At 40.5% G+C, this 20,041-nt stretch overlaps 1 protein-coding gene across 2 annotated transcripts in view; it reads right to left on the bottom strand.

The window, feature by feature from the left end:
- The window catches only part of LOC111142222 (solute carrier family 17 member 8), a 43,250-nt gene that overhangs the window by 9,300 nt on the left and 13,909 nt on the right, over positions 1–20,041 (bottom strand). Inside the window, exons 2-9 of one of the 2 annotated variants that reach the window (XM_022495252.1) lie at positions 18,634–18,886; positions 11,589–11,707; positions 9,663–9,777; positions 8,274–8,361; positions 4,254–4,340; positions 3,729–3,868; positions 3,454–3,603; positions 2,380–2,512 (exon numbers count right to left, since the gene is read on the bottom strand). In XM_022495252.1, coding sequence (XP_022350960.1) covers positions 2,380–2,512; positions 3,454–3,603; positions 3,729–3,868; positions 4,254–4,340; positions 8,274–8,361; positions 9,663–9,777; positions 11,589–11,707; positions 18,634–18,886 — 1,085 coding nt within the window. The remainder of the gene's footprint in view (positions 1–2,379; positions 2,513–3,453; positions 3,604–3,728; positions 3,869–4,253; positions 4,341–8,273; positions 8,362–9,662; positions 9,778–11,588; positions 11,708–18,633; positions 18,887–20,041) is intronic. The other variant, XM_022495253.1, reaches the window with a different exon arrangement.

The following is a 20,041-nucleotide window of genomic DNA, read 5'->3' on the forward strand; positions in this document are numbered from 1 at the left end:
CAATCTAAAAGTTCACACAGGCAACCAATTCAGCCAGACTAGAATTTTTTACCTCAGTCACGCTTTACATGTACTATAGAGGGAAGTACAAGGATTTGACATCTGTTTTTGAGGATCTTGGAAATGTGCCCTGATTGAGAATGAAGTAGAGCAGAGCTTCATGTCTTAGGTGATCTGTTTGCTTTAAGTGATTCTAGCAGCAAACATCCCTTGTCTATGAAAAGAAAAAAAGGTGACAGACTCTAGGAAATGTGTGATAGAGGATGAGAAATGTCCTCTGTATTTCCTCTTTGAGAACATGATACCAACTAAACTCTCTAGAAGATCATGCAAATGCTTCCTTATGTCCAAATTGATCTGGCTTCCTCAGTGATGGCACAAAGCTCTCTCTTCATGTATTTATCTCTGGTCTAGCATCTTTGCATATAAGCAAAAGAAGACAACCATCTTTTAAAACATACAATGTAGAACTCACTGGTCTGCTATTTCAAAATATAAAATGACATGAAAAGACATGTGAGGAGGTTTGGGTTGGCTTTTATTGTTGCTGTTTTGTTTGTTTGTTAAAGATGGGAGAGAAGCTAGGGAGATTCTATGTTTGCATTCTAGTTTCCGGAACAAAAAAAGGTTTATTTTCAAGTCACTTCGTTAGCTCTTTAAAATCTTTGATAATTCTCACCACCACCACCACCACCCAACACTGACACTGTCGATTATGGCAGAACAATGGCTGAAGTGACTGGGGTAAAATTAGAAAGAACCTAGTGATTAAATTGGGTCCACCAAGATAATCCAAGATTATCTCCCCATCTCAAGATCCTTAATTTGATCACATCTGCAAAGTTCCTTTTGTCATGTAGGGAAACATAAGCACACATTCTGGGAATTAGAACGTGAACATTTCGGGGGGGGGGGGATCAATCTGTTTACCTTAGCTACCATAAATGCAGTGCCCCAGAGCTTCACCTCTCACCTGCCGGAGACCTGCCAACCTTCAGTCTTCTGTAAAAAAGGTCACATCAATGGACACCTGATGCCAACACATTATTCCCAAACTCCCTGGTCAGACTTTATACCTGAAATACTGTGGGACCAGATTATGTCTGCCCTTGTGCAATCTCTATGTACTCTTCATTTCTAAACAGCCCTGACCCATTTAATCTAGCCTAGAGTGACTGTCCACGTTCCCTCCATTCCAATGTAGTAGCTCTTGTAACTTTTCACCCATAGATGGCGCTGTTCTCTACTTCCTGCCTGTCCACCCTAACCCCCACCAGTCCCTAGGAGGAGTAGCAGCAGTGACTGGGACATTGGCAATGAGCTCAGACAGACCTGGGATCTTGCACAACATCTGCCACTTGAGCAAGTCACTCTTCTTTACTCCAGTTTCCTCACTGTAAACCACAGCATGGTTATAAGGATTAAATAAGATAATGTGTGTAGAAGATGTCATTTAGTGTCTCACACAGAAAGCATCCAATAAATGCTAATTTAAAACACAAAAACAAAAGGAGATAAGGAAAAAGTGGAAGGTTTAAAAAAGGTAAGCAGTCATAAACATGGCAGGGGTTCAAATTACTTTTACCTACCTCTTGGAAAATCACCCTGTTTCCTTGTCTTTGCCAAATCAAAACATAAAGCGGGAAATAAATACAGAAAAGAGGATGAGTGTGTGTGTGTGTGTGTGTGTGTGTGTGTGTGTGTGTGTACCGCATACACAAGCATAAGCTGAGAGGAAAGAAGACTATTCGGATAAAATATTTTTCTTGTGTTTCTTGCCAAAAGCTATATGTGTAGAAAGGGAAAGAGATAAGGGAATAAACTACATAAGCAAAGGATTATGTATTTGGGAGGATGTATGGGAAGGACAAATGTTAAAGGTATGTCACAGGAAATCAGTTCACTTTGGCTTAAGAGTAGACAAAAGAAGCATTTCTACAGTTGGAGGTGTGTACTGATTTACCAGCTAAGTTGTCCTATCTCAGGCTGCACAAGCACGGGCTGGAGGACCAGTTGGCAGGGACATGATAGGCACTCAAGTATCTGCAAGATAATGAACTTAGGAGACTTTAAGATCCTTTGTTCCTTCCTTCCTTCCTTTCTTTCTTTTCTTTTTTTTTTTTTAAGATTTATTTATTTGAGAGAGAGGGAGAGAACCAGACTCTCCACTGACATGGATCCCAACACAGGGCTTGATCTCACAACCCTGAGATCATGACCTGAGCTGAAATCAAGAGTTGGCTTCCCAACCAAATGAGCCACCCCAGGCACCCCAAGATCCTTTTTAATGGGTAGATATAACTTCCAGGATATGCTCTGCAGCTCAGTTTCATCTCATTCTGTAAAGGCTGCTGAAGCCACCCATGAAGTCCATAGTACCTCCACAGTTCATGATTTTTCTGACAGCCGTTGTGGTCAAAATTTTCCTGCTTCTCAAATAATCAGCCAATTGTCCTCCAATAGGCACAATGATGGTCATAACCATGTGGGGAACTGCTGACAGGAGACCCACCTGGAATAAAAAGAAGAAATGAGCTATTTTTAGCTGCTATGGAGAGTTGCACTTCCCCAATTCTCTGGGTCCCCTCCACTCCTGCCCTGACCGAGTTTAATTATCTAATTACCTGGGACCCAGATGGGCCTGAATTTTGTAATAAATAATGAATGAGTGAATGATTTTAAGTACAGACCTGTGTCTCCGACCCGATCGGAAGCTCTTTGAGGACAGACAAGACTCGTATTCATCACAGAGGCCCCAGAACCTCCCATAGTGCCCCCACACGCTAGACAAACACTTGTGGCGGAGTGAGTGCTCACTGATGGGAGCCACTATGACTTGACTATGCTAGCTCCTCCAAGGTCATTTCAGACAGTACCTGGAGCTACAAACACAACGACCTCTCCTAGGCTACTGTTCTCCTCCTTGTACAAAGGAGGTTGCATCTTTCATGATGATGGTTTATGTTTTACCATCTACCCTTCCTTCCTGAAACACAGACAACCTAATGACAGTGGCTGGGGACACTGAAAGAGGTTCTTTGTAAATCATACAAGGCAATGGTTGTTATTGCTATAACTGCCATTACAGAGAGAGTAGTCTGCTACTCATTGAGTAACTTGGGGGAAAAAACCCACAAAAACATCTTACCTTCAAATCTTTTTATCCTTACCTAATATGCAGTTCTTGAATTTAGCTTCGAAACCACTTTGAAATCGAATAGAACATAAGTCTTTAAAAGCAGTTTAATATAGCTCTGATCCTTATGAAGAAGAAATTAATAGCTATATATACCGTGCCCAAAACGTAGAACTTGTCTGACCTCTAGGGTATTAGGTGTCATAGAACTGTTATGAATGCTGATCAGTAATTTAATTATTTTGTCATGCAAAGATTTTCTCAGTCGGAGCAAGGAATTTAAAGTTCAAGAACATTTGAAGCATCTCTGTGTTTACCTTACTTATTGCAAATCCAAAGACCTCTTCGAAGTAAGCAGGCTGACTTATTAACAGCAAATAAAAAGTCCAGCTTCTGCAAAAATTTGCCACAATGATTGCATAAACAGGCAATGATGTGAAAAATCTTTTCCATGGGGTGTTAAATTTCTAGAGAGTAAAAACACCATGAGATTTTTAGTGGTTATATTGACATATTATTTTTTTAAGAGGACAACACAATCACTAAGAGAAGTAGAAAAGAGACCAGTCTTCATCTTTCCCTCTGTACTTACACTGAGGCTAACCACGTTGGCTCCTTCTCCTATACTTGTCTCTATGTAGGTCCTCTCCTCACTGGATATGGTTGGGTGAGCAGCTGGACACTCATAGGCCTGCAATAGCCAAAATGTGTACCAAATAATCCCAAACATGCCTGCAGTAAAAAACAAAATGTTTAATCATGTGGTTTCATTGTCCTCCATCTCTAAATATTCCAATTGTCATAATATCCCCAGATAGCATGATGTTCGTCTAGAAAAAAGTATGTTGTTGCTTTCCCTACTGCTGATGCTGCTGTCGCTGCTGCCTGTCGTTGTTGTTAACTGGTATTTAAAGAAAGATGATATTGTTCTCATTAATAAACCCAACTTTGATATAAGCATTAAAAGAATCCTAAGCAGACAAGTATTCCATTTATATGATAAGCTTGTTTTAATCATTTCTATCTTCCTATAGTAAATTCTTAGCCAACCCCATGATACAGTAAAATACCATCTCTATGAGTCATCCATGGGAACTCATGAAGTCAAATTACTCACCATAAATATAAAAGACAGAGGCCCATCCAATGTACTGAACCAACACCCCAGCCAGAGGCATGGCAATCACTGCCCCTGCATAGGAACCTAGAATAAGAAAACACGGAGGACACTTGACAACTGCTATGTGGGTCTCTTTAGCCCATCTAGAGTTCCTCTTGTGGAAAGGAAGATGAATCCACCTGAGCAAGAGCCAGAATGCCTCCGTGCAGAGGGCCAAACTCTCCATGTGACTTAAAATAGGGCTTCTGGGAGAGAAAGGTCACTGGATGCCCTTTAACTTTCTCCAGTACCATGGAAGGACAAGACAAAGATTACTCAGCAACAGCAATTTCGAATCACATGAAAAAAATAGGACAAAAAGATGGGGAAAAAATCTACGAGAAATTTGAAAAATTCAACCAGGTACAATATTAGGGGTGAAGATAGCAAACAAAGGAACAAATGAACCTGCCTTCCAGAGCTCACAGTTGAGGAGAATTATCACCACTGTCTTTAAATAAGGACTTCAAACTAGTAAAAAATCATACCTTTTAGAGTCTTGATTTCTTTTTAAAAATCAGGAAACAATTCTATTCCAGGATGGCAGAATGAACAGGAAGGCTCTCTCTCCACCTACCTCTGGAATGGGCCCATTTTAAAGTCTATTTCTTTGTAAAAACAATTTACCTTATAAATACTTACATATATGTGGTTATTTATCTTGTCTAGACAAGATCCCAAAGGCTCCACCATCCCCTACAGATCCATGATAATCTGCTATAGAGACATGAGCCCTAAAAACTCCCGATCAGTATTAACTGAATCAAAAAAATTACTCCCTCAAATTCCCTCTGGGATGTGAATGGAAAAAATTCTTGCTCAGAAAGTGAGTAGCAACAGGAAATTCTGTTTCAATGCCTAGGAGACCTTCAGGAAATGGGAGTTTGGGGATCTTCCACAGAAAGAGATGAAATCCCATCTTTCCAAGCTGGGCCTGACTGGCCATGAAAGGCCCAACCTGGAATCCTAAATTGAGACATCATGACACCTGAGGGAGTCTCTCAGTCTCTCAGAATTATTATTCTCAGGTAGAAGATGGGAAAGACATCTCTATCTCACAGAGATGTTTGAGAATTAAATAAACTATGTGTGTGAAGATGTTTTGTAAGCTGTAATCCGTGCCACACAAACCCCAACTATCAAGTGACTGTGATGTACAGAATGACAATGCATTTTTTTTTTTTTTTTTTTTTTTGGCTCAGACTTCCACAAACCAGTAAGACAAGTATTCCAAGGCACATTGCTTAGAAAGATCTGCAGGCCTGACTCTGCTGTGGGTGTGGGGAAGGTGGTCTTCCCTGGACCAAAGTTGCTAGAAGTAAGGGGTAGGGAAATGCCCAGGACAGTGAGGGTCCAGGGATAACTCCACCACCTAAGAGGCATTGGGTGCTTTTTGTGTGTCCACTACTATGTTGAGGATTCCAAAGCCATGATTCTACTTAACCCTTCTTTCAAACTCTTGGTGTTGGTACTAATATCATCCTCATTTATAGGGGAAACCAAGGAGGGGGAAGGGCAGATAAATTTCCTGAGGTCACACAGGTGTGGGTGACGGGAACTAGGTCTGTAGGAATCCAGAGCCTTTATCTTTAACTACTTAATAATTTGGTCCTGCCTCCTCCACTCCAAAACTCCCATTAATTCTTCATAGTAGGAAGCATTCTCTCATAGGGGAAATTTTACACTTGAAATTGTCCTTCTCTGTCTAGTAGAAAACTCTTCCTCATCCTTCGAGACATGGCTGACTATAATCTGTCACACTCACAGCCCCTGAGCATACCTCAATGGGGCATGCCATCCAGACAGCCCTGGGGAGCTCACAGCACCTTGATCCCTCCGTTGGCAGACAGTGGAGGACAGAGGAGCCCTCCAACTATTGTTGAATGGCATGGGGGTGAGGGAGTAGCCATTAGGAGTGGGCAGGTCCCCACTTCTGTCCTCACTAGCTGTGAAAACTCGACTAGATATTTCCTAAAGTACCTGCCAACTCCAATATTTTTTTGTGTAAGAATGGATTAACCCCAAATTTGGGTTTCCTTCTAATGACACTTGGCTGTTCTTTCAAACCAAGACCATACCTTAGCTGGGAAAAGTAATAAAGCTTATGACTTTGATCAGGTAACCTTCCTTGAGAGTCAAACATTTCTTAAACCAGCCCTTGAAGGGTTATAAAGATGCTAAGAGTGGGGTGTGGCAGCTAGTCATTCTTGCTTTGCTGGCGAATCAAAATGAAAAGGCTTATAAATAAACCATCCAAAGAAAATAAGACCAAGGACCTGACAATTCATAAGGTCAGAATCTTATATTCTTCTAGAGTTGGCACAGGTCAGTAGTGGAAGTGGAGATGATCTTAACTACAAACAAGAGGACAGAAATGGTTTCTAAGGACAAGAGAGGCTAAAGATGCAAAGACATCTCAACTGTGCATGCAGTTCCAAGCTAGGCATAATTTGGGCACATTGGTGAATACTTCACAACAAAGTCCCAGGGATTCTATATAATAATAATAATCTATATTATAATAACAATAATTATTATTATTATTCAAGGAGGTAAAGAGAAAGAGCAAGGGAGAAATAAATGAAAATATTCACAGAAATTAAGAAGCTTTATTTCTCCCTTTCCCTAAGAAATACAGGTTGGTTTTTCCTAGTCAAGACACACTAGCTTGAACAACTAGGCAGAGCTAAATTCTGATCCTAATTTTACCCAATCCCCATTGTGACTTTCATGGCCTGAGGCACTTTTATCTTCCTGAACCCCTTCCCCATAAAAAAAATATTGGAAAATACGTTTAACAACTGTGCTGATGGTGTCAGCATCCACTGTCCTTGTTAAGTTATTGATTGGTATCCAGGAGACCCTTCAAACACTGATTATTCCAGAGACCCATAGAGGGCCAGTCCCAGAAACATGACTTGGAATGAGACAACATTAACAAGGTGAAGTTTGGTGACCCAGTAATTTACAGTCACTTCATTACTTAAGGACCACTAATATGCTTTCAGGTAAAACGGATGGCCTCCATTTTCATCTGGAATGTAAAGGTTAAAATTAATTAAAAGATCTCTATGACAGTATGTACATAGTAGTGTGTAGTGAGGAAAGTTCTGAATTAAGAAACAGGTGGTTTAGTGGTGCCTGGGAGGCTCAGTAGGTTAAGTGTTCGCCTTCGGCTCAGGTCATGATCCCAGGATCCTGAGATCGAGCCCCGCATGGGGCTCCCTGCTCAGCAGGGAGTCTCCCTCTCCTTCTGCCCCTGCTCTCTCTAATAGACAAAGAAAATTTTAAAAATGAAAAAGAATCAGGTAGTCTAGCTCCTGTTCCATGTCCAGTGTGACCTTGGACCTTGAATTCCATTCAATAAAATGAAACTTCAAACTTTAGTTTCAACTTCTCTTTCTGTAAAAAGAAGAGGAGCAAAAGGCTTAATGATTCTCTCTTTTCTGCTTTTGACCTCAGCAAATATCATTTGTTGGTTAATTCAACAACCACTTCCAACCCCTTCTTTCTGACCTTTCTCTACTTATGGTGCTGGCAAGGACAGCACTTGGTTTCTTAGCTGTTTCTGCAGTTGCTAAAGAATCTGACACAATTAGGGCCAAGGAAATATGTGGAAGCCTCATAAGGGGCTTCTGGAAAGCATGTGCTTTGCTGATAAAAGGAACAGATGTGGCTAGGACAACCATTTCCACTTCTTCCTGCCTGGAATGTGGGCTTGATGCCTGGAGCTATAACAACCCTCTTGTGAACCAGAGGAACAAGTGGGAGAGTAAAGAGCTATCACTTCAAGGACAGCAGAATAGAAAATCAGAGCATGGTCAGGCCCTGATGGATGACTGAGCAGTGAAACCAGCACCAGCAATCACTCACCTTTGGACTTCTGTTATGCAAAAAAAAAAATAAATCCTACATAGTAGGGTCTTCACTTAAAGACAAAGCATTCCTAAGTAAAACTTAAGATTCTAATACACTGACCACAAAAAGAGGTTGTAGCCAGTCGGCTTCTCTCCAAAGGTGGTGCCCACTTACTCCACATCCCATGGCAGGCTGGGTAGGTCACACCCTGGCAAAACAGTTGAAAATAGATTATTGATTTGACTCCAGTTTCTGTTTGTGTTTGAAACATGGACCCTGCTTCTTTAAGAGAGGCTACAAGATAAAACCTAAATCATGAATACCAAGTAGCTTGTGTCAGCTATTTTAACTCATAGCACAGATGCTTCAATTTGAATATCAGTTCCAATGCAAGGATGGTGGGGAATGGGGAAGGAGTCTTTATATTTCATATTACTATAGAATATTGGTGTAGAAAGAGATTTCTGCAATCAGCTGGTCCATCCCCTCAAGATACAGAACCTGAGGCCAAGAGCCATGAAGTGACTACATTCTAGTCTTCATGGCTGTTAATAGCAAGTTCTTTCCACCCATCAGTTATTTTCCAAAGTCTGGTATATGTCCCTCTAGTGGAACTAGAGTTGGATTTGAGTTGCTACAACAAATGACATTTTTTTTCCATTACTGGTGTATATATATTCTAATAGGCTTTAAGAAACAATGTAACTGATGCATGAAACCCATGATTTCAAAGATATTGTTGCTTGTGATAAGATTCTTGTATGTGTGTGTGTGTGTGTGTGTTTTAATGAATTGATCTAGGGAAAAACTGTAGGTAAATAATAGTACAAATTGTACATAGATATGACAGAAGCAAAGGAGGTTAGAGGTGAATGACTGAGCTTGGGAAACGCTGCTCTAAATCAGGGCTCAGGAAACTATTGCCTGATTTAGCTCACCATCTGTTTTTGTACTACTCTTGAGGAAGTACTGGTTTTTACATTTTTTTTCTAGACTCACATTTTTATTTTCTTATTAATTTTTTAAATTCCAGTGTAGTTAATATACAGTGTTATATTAGGTTAGGTGTACAATATAATGATTCAACAGGTCCCTGAGTTAAATCTCTGTGTAACACTACATCCTGGAAATTTACAGATTTATTAATAAATCCATTTAAATTGTTTTAGTGGAAAGGGCCACTGCTATGTGAACTATCATATTTGGGCTTCAGTTTCATCATTCATTAAATGACAGGGGTTGGATTAGATTGCCTCTAAGATCATTCCTGTCTCCTCATGTGAAATTCTGCACTCTATGAAACGGTCCTTTATTGTGTATACGTTTGTAATCACACAGGCATTCTAATTAAAGCATTCGTGACAGTAGTTAAAACTGAAGAGTGGAAATAGCAGGACAAGGTAGAAGACCAGAAAACTCAGTAAAACAGTTTTCTTTAGAAGCTGAATTATCTAAAGGTCCATACTTTAACTAGCAGTAGCAAAAACCATTAAGGAAAGAATCTCCTACCTCCACTAGACCTTGCAAGATTCTGACACACATGACACAGCCATAATGCACTCTGGCCGCTGAAGGGATGAACATGTTCAAGGTTGATGTTAAGAAGATGGCGGCTCCAAAGACCCTGAGGGACCAAAACACTGTGTTAGGGGGCAAGCACACTTGTGGATATGGTGCTTCAGTCAGACATCAGGAATGAACCTCACCATTCATGGAAAATCACCATGGAAATTAATAAAAAGAGAAATAGATATTGTGTTAGGATCTGGTGTATCCCAAGCTAGACTGCTGGGCAGCTATGAATCCTGAGCTCATCCCTGGATCCATTACAGGCAGGTTGTTGGCAATATGGGAATATCCTTCCTAAATGAGGTCCTATAGCTGGAGATTGACCAACACGAGGTGAGCTTGCTAGAGATGCACCATTCTGCTTGCTTCTACCAAACTGACTCGTTCTATTACCACATGACATTGACACATTTGGATTGTGTCTCCTGCTTCACAATTTTATTGTCACTTTACCAAAAGGCCATACTATCAGAAAGCAGTCTGTATCCTGGGACAAGCCAAGCACAAAACGGGCTGTGTACCTGTCTGAGCCCCCAGCCTGCTGCCCAGTCCCCCATGCCTTCTCCCTGCCTGGGCCAGAGTATCCTGGGAAAAGAGAGCAAGCAGCATTTTCTTCTTTTCTCACACATTAATGATGCTTCAGCCCTTTTAACATGTTAGAAATATGCGTGATTTCCTTTTATGGCAGAAGTATAAGCAGTAACCCCTGAGATCATATGAGCCAGTATTTTATCGCTTTTTGAAAAGAATACAATAGATAAGTGATAATAAATGAAGGACACAAATTAGACCAGAATGTAAGTAAATAAAGTCATGCTTGTACATATTTAGATCTTATGGTATTGACTTTCTTTTTTTACCTTAACCCATAAAACAAAATATATTTTATATTGCAACTCAAAACATAATCATACTCACAAATGTAACCAAAACAAATTTCAAGAACCAATACTTAAGTGTGCAATGAATTAAGATATTTTCTATTCTATTTTATTCTATTTGCTTTTCCTCTTTTCTATTTTTCTGTCCTTTTTTAGAAAATGCTCATTGGTAAATCACATGTTGATTTCATTACCATCTAATGAGTTATGTTTTAGAGTTTGAGAAACTGCTTTATAAAACGTATGGTTCATGAAATCCATACATGTACTGTGACACAGGACATACAATTGGAAGGAAACTTGAGACATTTAGTAAACCTCTGTGCAGCTACATATACACCCTATGTATCCTCCAAGAGGCCGTCTTCTTTGGCTTGAATGCCTGTAGTGACAGAGAACTCTACTGCTCCTTGAGGCAGCTCATTCTGTCTTGGGTAGTTTTAATTGCTCAAACACCTACGATAGAATTTCAAGGTCATTAAAGACATCTTGCAACCTAGAGGCAAGCCCCTACTACTCACATGACAAAATCTATATGGTACTGAGCTATTTTAATATAGTACATAGGATCACAGAATGTCACTTGTCAAAGGAAACTCAAACACAATCTAAACCATACTTTATTTCACAGATGAGGAAAAAGATCCAGAAAAGCAAAAAAAAAAAAAAAAAAAAGAGTGATTCTAGAGGTCACCAAGTTGAGTTATTTAGTGTCAAGGAACATTTCTTCTGATTCAGATTCAACTGCTCTTTTTACTACATAATCACTAAAAGAGTTGCAAGATAAATTAAGTTAGACAAAAAAGTAAATAACAAGAGACGCTTAAGAACAGAATCACATCAATATCTGCGAATCACATCTGTTGGAATGGCTCCTGTCTTTCCTTCTGCATCTCTAAATTGAGAGCAAACTATGCAGATTTTATAAAAACACAAAATCATGTTATGATGTGTACCTCATTCGTGTTATTTCAGTTTGCCTTACCTGTTAGCAGCAAACTTATTTGAAATGAAACCACCTGGAATTTGTGTCACAATATAACCCCAGAAGAAAGATCCATGGATAAGGCCCACTGTCTCTGGATCCCAGTTAAATTGTGCTGTCTGAAATGAGAAATCAGATATGGTTGTGTTTGTAAGAAAACACTTGACAACCATTTTTCACCAATGATCCTACATAACAATCCACCAGGTCCTTCTTTCCTTCCTTTATTCAACAAATATTTGTGGGGGCACCTGGGTGGCTCAGTAGGTTAAGGCTCTGCCTTCAGCCCCGGTCACGGTCTCAGGGTCCTGGGATCAAGCCCTGCATTGGGCTCTCTGCTCAGTGGGAATCCTGCTTCTCCCTCTCGCTCTCTCTGCTTGCCTCTCTGCCTACTTTTGATCTCTCTCTCTCTCTCTGTCAAATAAATAAACAAAATCTTTAAAAAAAAATATTTGTGGAGGGCTCTTGTATGCTTGGGATGTAGCAACAAATACAACAAAGTCCCTGCTGTCATTGAGCTTGTCTTCTAGTGAGAGCAAGGAGAGATTATGTACAAACTTAAATACATATATATGTATGTAGTAGATCCATATATATATATATATATATATATATATATATATATACACACACTTAATAATGACACAACACTTAAGCCATTGAAAATGTGATTCTCCAGGGCTAGGCCCCCTTTCCTCCCTTTCTTCCAAAAGTTACTCATTCTTTTCAGACTCCTTGCAAATGTTCCTTCCTCTGAGGAAGCTCCCCAGCTCCCTTTTGAAGTGATCACCTTTTCCTGCACTTGTCCCACAGACCTCTGTCCTTACAGCCATGGCCCCTGCTGGGTGCTGTTCTTGAACTAGCCATTCACATGTCCATTTCTCACACTGGTGGCTAGCAACTCTAAGGGAATAGCCATGTCCCTTTAGCTTTATAACCTGAGTACCTAAAATAAATTTCTGGAACATAGAAGGTGCAAGTAAATATTTGCCAAATGAAGGAATACATGAATGGCTTTGTAAAGGATTGGGGGCACCTGGCTGGCTCAGTCCCTAGAACTGCTCCTCTTGATCTCAGGGTTGTAAGCTCGAGCCCCACATTGGGTGTAGAGATTCTGCTTGAACACCTTTAGTACCAGAGAATTCAACTGCTCCTTGAGGCGGCTTGGTCTGACTTGAATGCTTATTGCTCAAATATCTACTACAGAATTTCAAGGGCATTAAAGACATCTTGCAATCTAGAGGCAAGCCCCTACTACTCACATGGAAAAACCTGTATGGTACTGGACTATATTAACATAGTCCATTAAAAATAAGTCTATATGACACAGTCCATTAAAAATAAAATCTTTTTTAAAAAGCAATCATATCAAAATGGAAGGTGTTCCTGTTATGGAGGAAAGGTTCTTAATTATCAACATATTATGCCTTATCAAGTTCTGTCGGTTTATTTTCCCATCACAAATTGTTACGTATTTATTTGCTCATTTATTCAACATTCACCTAGTGCCTCCTGTGTGCCAGGTCAGATGCTAGACAGTGCAAATACTAACTCAAACAAGAATTGCCTTCATGTTCTAGGAGATCACAGTCCATGTAACACTGGCCTGTCCTCCATACCGTATTTCCCATTTTACCAATTAGGAAATTGAAATTTAAGTGTAAAATGAAACTGGGGTTCCTGGCTGGCTCATTTGGCTGAGCATCTGCCTCTGGCTCAGGGTTTGATCACAGTGTTCTGGGATAGAGCCCCGCATCAGGCTCACTGCTCAAGGGGAACTTGCTTCTCCCTCTCCAGCTTCCCCTGCCTGTGCTCTCTCTCTCTGTGTGTCAAGTAAATAAATAAAATCTTAAAAAAAAAAAAAAAGTAAAATGAAACTGGGGTGCCTGGCTGGCTCAGTTGGTAGAGCATGTGACACTTGATCTCAGGGTCATGAGTTCAAGTCCCATGTTAGGTAGCTATTACTCAAAAAAAAAAAAAAAGAAAGAAAGAAAAAGAAAATGAGAGAGAGTAAAATGAAACTAACCATCATTATTCAAATCAGCTCACCAAATTTTTACTCTCTGCTACTATGTGCCACACATTGTACTAGGCCCTGGGGATACAACAGTGAACAGAACAAGAGTAATTGCTATCTTCAAAAAGATGCCAGTAGGGACAGTAGCTAGTTAACAAATAAATAAGTACAGCCTGTGTTAGATGGTGATCAGGGTTGAGGAGAAAAAATAAAGCAGGGAGGGGGACAGGAAGTGCTGGATAGGAGTGAGGTAGAGCACAATTTTAGATAGAGAGGGAAGGCTTCGTTGAGGAGGTGATTTTTGAGTAAAGCTCTAAGGGAAAGAAGGGAGCAAATAATTATCTGAGAGAACTTTCAAGGCAGAAAAATAGCAAGTGCAAAGGCCCTGAGGTTAGAGGAACAGCAAGATGTCAGGATACCTGGGAGGTAATGAGTGAAGGACACAAGAATAAGAGTTAAAGTAAGAGAGGTTCAAATGATGAGAGACCCTTGAAATCACCAAAAGGACCTTGGCTTTTAATCAAAGAGAGATGGAAACCATTAGAAGCTTGGAGCAAAAGAGGGACATAATTTTATTAAGGCACTGTCCATGTATTCCCTCCCTTAATTCTTACAACACCTAGAGGTAATTCTTGGCTCTTCTTTTGTAGATGAGGAAAATAAGGCTTGGAGAGACTAACTGACTTGCCCAAAGTCATACAACTAGTTACAAGGAGAGCCAAGATCATGTTCTTTTATTGGCTTGACCCAAAAAACTACATTCTTTGCACTGTTTGTAGAACTTGACTTTCTTACTAAGAAAGAGAGATTAGATATCTTTGCCTTGAATCACAGAATGAGCCAAGGAGCCAAAGATCCAAGGCAGAGGGATTCACTTCTTCCAAAGGCTAATTACCAATCACAATATCTCCTGCTCATACTTTCCTCTCTGAGGGACCGTGTTTCCAGGTATTCTCTGAAGGAGATCATACATGTCAAACAGCACTTGGGCCTGCTGAGAACTGACTTTCATCATCACTTGAGCCCTATTAGAATCATAATGGCCCCATGTATGTGTGTCTCTCTCTCCAATCTGAACCCAGAAATTGTACTTAGACAAGACTGAACACCTGAACTGAAACTCTGAGTTTAGTTTTAGTTTCAAGGCCAAGTAAGTCAGTTCCTGAGCAAGACACTTCACTATGGAGGACGGACATGTGAAATGATGGAAAAGAAAAGAGTCCATGGAGAGACCTAGGACAGTGGACATACTCAGAGAGAAGCAGATGAGGCACTGTATGGAACAGGCAAGCTGGAGACCTTAGCTAAGGATTTCCTCGTTCCCAGGAGGGCCAGCTCCACTCTGCCCTTCCTGGCAGAGCCTCTGTTTATGCCCTGGAAAGAATTAGGTAAAGACTCATTTTCTGCCCCTCATGGAGTACAGCCAGGATTTCAGTCCCGCCACAGGCTGGGCTTCCCACTGTCCAGGGCACGGACTGCACAAATACACACATCAGACCTGCTTTCTGCCCTTCACTCTCATGAGATCCCATACAACCCTAGCATAATTCCTTTTTTCTTTTTTTAATAATTTCTTTCTTTTTTTTAAAGATTTTATTTATTTATTTATTTGTTTGTTTGTCAGAGAGAGAGAGAGAGAGAGTGCGTGAGCACACAAGCAGGCAGAGCGGCAGGCAGAGGCAGAGAGAGAAGCGGGCTCCCTGCCAAGGTAGGAACCCGATGTGGGACTTGATCCTAGGACCCTGGGATCATGACCTGAGCCCAAAGGCAGTGGCTTGACCGACTGAGCCACCCAGGTGTCCCGCATAATTCCCTTTTTAACTTGACCTGGTTTCACTGCATTTCTATTCCTTGCAACCAGCAATCCCTGACCAGGACATAAGGACAACCTGTTCAAGGTCCCAGAGTTAATAAACAAAAGAAGTCAAGTGTGAAACCAAGTCTGGCCAATTCGAAAGCCCAGGCTCTTAACTCTACAGGACTCATGATTCATGGGAAGGAGTTTGGACTTTTCCTGAAGGTAAAAAGAGATAATCACAAAGTTTCTCAAACATAACTCATTTATTGCTTGCCATATGTCAGATGCTATTCTAAGTGATTCACGTGTTTTAAAATTCATTATTAAATGAAAAGTGAGTATTCACACATCAGCTAAAATTACCCTGTATACCACTAGTACAGTATAACCTAAATATTTGCAAGACCTACATACTCATACTGCTTACTTCTCTCCTCTTTTGAAAATGAGGACTTCAAAATATCTCAGTGAAAAATATGTAGTTCCCCACTCCCATAAAATGAAAAACCAAATAAACAAAAATACCAGTAAAATCTTTGTCATCAGGTTGAACATGTTCAGCTGACATGTAAGCTTTGTTCTATTTGAGTCAGAGAGAAATGGCCTGCTATAAATTGGAGTTGTCCTAGAGCTTCCGAAATGCTCCCCAACTCCTATTTTTGAGACCAGAAGAAATTATGCAAAGCATATTTTAGATCTCAATCAGTTTCTCTAAGACTCCAAAGGGAAAACTACAGAAACCAGAGAGCACACACTAGCATTGTTCCTTAGATTTATCAAAAATTTCTTTTCCATATGCCTCCAAGCAGACTCTGTTGACGTAGGCCTATCTTTCCAGGCAACAAACAAACACAAACCAGCATCTCATTTTGATCTGGGCCTCAGCAGACAAGTTTTAATTAGCTGGCCCTGCTCACAAAAGGCTGGGAGAATGCATGTGATACACATCTGAAATCTCACTAATATACATCACTCTTTATTTAAAAAAATGCATGGCTTGCCCCATCATACCTCTCCTGCCCTCCCTCCAAACCAAAAAAATAAACAACTAGCATATCCTTTGAGAACAAATTCAGCTGCGGCATCAGAAAGAGGCTAGCAGACTCTCCATTGTTCTCTTTTCATCTGGCAGAAAAATCTCTTAGCTAAAAGAAAAAAAAAAAAAAAAAGCCTGCAGGGCCAACTAACGACTTCTTTTTAGTGGATAAGAATCAAACTTTCCCAAACCAGCGCTTAGCAGGAACTGTTCCAGGTAATGCTAATAGCTGTGGCATGAAAGAGGGTGTTCGACAATAAAGTCCGGGAAATAATGCACACCACAGCCCCCTCTTGGAGACTCACACAGGACACAGTACAATAAAAGCTGCCATTTCATATGACACCTTCTTCCTGGCACAGTCTATAGACAGAGACCAAACAGCAGTGGGGAAACTCTGATGTCAGTGTTTCTCCACATATGCGTGGGGACCAGAGACCTAGGTGCCTCTCTGCGAACTGGTATACCTCCACACAAGTCATTCCCAGGCGTATGTTCAATACAATGAGACATGCATGCACTAGGCATACATTTTTAGTGGGGGGGGTTTCCCCATTGCCTCAATACTTCTCTAGGTCTACTATGTAAGAAGCAAGCCAGATTTCATCTTTCCAGTGATTCATAAAAACAATGCTTTTTTCTAATATAAATTTAATTAGCCAACAGATAGTATATCATTGGTTTTTGATGTAATATTCAATGATTCGTTAGTTGCATTCGTGCACACTCCTCAATGCTCTTAAGTCACATCAGAGTATGCTTGCTTGTGACTACAACTGCCTTTGAACTGGGCTTCCTGCTTCTACTCACTCCAATCCCAGTCCACTGGGAGACCCCTGGGTGGATACAGTGGGCCCTACACAAAGCCCACCCATGACTCCCTACATGGCTTTCCAGTCGTTACCTGGCCTAACCCCTATTTACCCTGGTGTCCCCCTGTCTTGATGCTTGCCATGCTCTACTCTCCTACAAGGGTTCTCAGCGTTTAATCCAAAGATAGAAGTCGCGGACCTGTGAACTTTGGTGGGAAAATTCGGCATTTTTATTTTCACTAACTGGTAGCTGAAATTTAGCATTTCCTGTGATTATGAATGTGGGCAAAAAACCACAGTAGTAGTATCAGTACCTGTGACTCCATCACTAGTGGAAATTATAAATCTGTTCATATGACAGTTGTCACCACTATCTTAAACTATGGTTTATACTGCAAACTTCAAACTTACAGTAATTTTATTTCACTGTTTAAAAGATTTTATTTATTTATTTGTTGGGGGAGGCAGAGAGCACCAGCAGGGGGAAGTGGCAGGCAAACGGAAAAGCAGGCTCCCCTCTGTGCAAGGACCGTGATGTAGGACTAGATCTCAGGACCCTGGGATCATGACCTGAGGGGAAGGCAGATAGGTAACTGACTGAGCCACCCAGGCACACCAAAGGTACAGTAATTTTAGACCCATTGTTAAATTTTGTCATCTGATGGGTTCATAAAGAAGCCCATATGTTTCTATATCATTAACCTTATTTTTCAATAATTTGATATATGTATTTCAATATAATTAGTTTCATTTATAATCCCATGCATTTTATTGAAAGAATTTAAAACATTATTTTGACAAAGGATTCATAAGTCTACAGCAGATTGCCAAATGGGTCCATGGCTCAGAAAAGATGAACTCCTATCTCAGTTCCTAAATAACATCATTTTCTCTCTCTCCCCGTCTCTCTCCCTCCTTCTCTCTCTCTCTCTCTCTCTCTCTTTCCTCCTCTCTGCCTCCCTCCCCTTCTCTCCTACAGTCTTTATCACAAGATGTTCCTTTCTCTTCAAACGCTCTTCTTCCCACCTCAAGGAAACACCTTTTGTCTGTCAGTTCCTCCTTATCTTTCAGAACCAGCCATCACTTTCTGTGGGAATTCTTTCCTGATATCCAAGTCTGGCCCAGCATCCTCTGATGTGACCCCAAGCATTCTGAACACCTCCAACATAGCACTACCACTGTGAATTATGCTGACTTACTTGTACATCTCTATGGTGATAAGGGCCCAGCCCGTGCTGCTCATCATTCTCTCTCCTCCACCTTGCACAGTGCCTGGCACATGGTAGCCATTCTACCTTTTTGTCACATCAATGGAAGAGGGGCAGTGCTTTCTTTCCTATAGCCAAGTATTTGCACAGCCCCCACCAAACACAGACACTGACCTGAATTTCTGGTTTTCCGTCGACATAGACAGTGCTGTTGTTGACCATTTCCACAATGGCTACTCCTAGATTGCACCGAATCCCAAAGGAAATGCAGAATCCCAGCCCACTCATGATGGCAATGATGTAACGCTTGGGGAGGCCACAGCAGTGGCAGTTGCAGAGCGGGGACGTCCGCCTGGAAGTCCGCACTGGCCTTCCTTCTTCATTCAACTCAGTGTTATCTTCTTCCTCGTTGGTCCCATCGATTTTTCTATAGTGGAAGAAAAATGGTCAGAGAAGAAAGGCCAGGATTAGAGAAAAAAAGGAAGTATACTAGGCAAAGAGAAAAGGTCAACCAAAGAAGTAAAAGGGAAACCCAAAGTAGGTTGCAGCCTGCCTTTTTGAAAGTTGTTATTGTCATGAAAATAAATAATAGTGACTAACATTACTGGTCTTCTGGGGGTTGTATTACACTTTTATAGGCATTAGGTCATTTAAAGCTCACAACTACTCCATAACATCGATTGTGTTCTCTTTCTATTATACAGGTCAGGAAACTAGGTCTTGTATGAGGTGGGATGCAAATCCAAGTCCAAGTCTGTGTCCTCGACAATACACTTCACTGAATTTCCTGCTGGAAAAGTATTGACAGACTTTGTTCACATTGTATGACCTAGCTAACTATTACACTTCTTGATTTTAGTGTCACCTAAAGCTTGCTAAAAAGATGAACAGTAGGAAATCAATCCAATTGCAGATTCTTTTCTTCCTCTTTATCTAAACCTTAATAAAATGTTAGGTGGAGGTAGGGAGGCACATTTTCTACCACAGCACATAGCCAGTTGGTTGTACATCCTTTCTTTCTAGGTGGTTCTTTCTAGGATTTCTCACTGACTTCTACAGGTTCAGATTATGGTGTGTCAATTACAGCGAATTCACCCTTTTATTTAAAAAATAAAAGGGAATTGGGCAAACTGAACACTGTCAATTATCAAAGGAGCTATTTGCATCTTCTCACATATTATAACCCTTCTGAGGATGTTGCTATGGCCCAACTAAGGTCCAAACTTTTGTAAAAATGAGCAAAGCTTTTAAGTTTTCATGAATATTGAATTCAATAATAAATAGCTAATACAATGATTAGCAGAATGGATTGAGATACAAATAATCTGCCCACCAATCCACAGAGACTATGATCTTGGTAGTTTTTAAGACTCAAGCAAAATCAGATTTAAAGTATATGTATAGAGAAATAAATATACTAGATTCAATTCAATTCATCAAATATTTATTGAGTGCATGTTGTATGTCAGGCACTATGCCAAGCGTTGGGGAGCAATAAAGTATGTGACATGTTCTCTGCCCTCCTTCAGGTCTTAGCTGGTGAGGAAGAAAGTCAAGGAGCCATAATTACTGGATTAGTCAG

Source organism: Enhydra lutris, unplaced genomic scaffold (assembly GCF_002288905.1).
Source record: "Enhydra lutris kenyoni isolate GAN:26980312 unplaced genomic scaffold, ASM228890v2 scaffoldscaffold7, whole genome shotgun sequence".
NCBI classification, from domain to species: domain Eukaryota; kingdom Metazoa; phylum Chordata; class Mammalia; order Carnivora; family Mustelidae; genus Enhydra; species Enhydra lutris.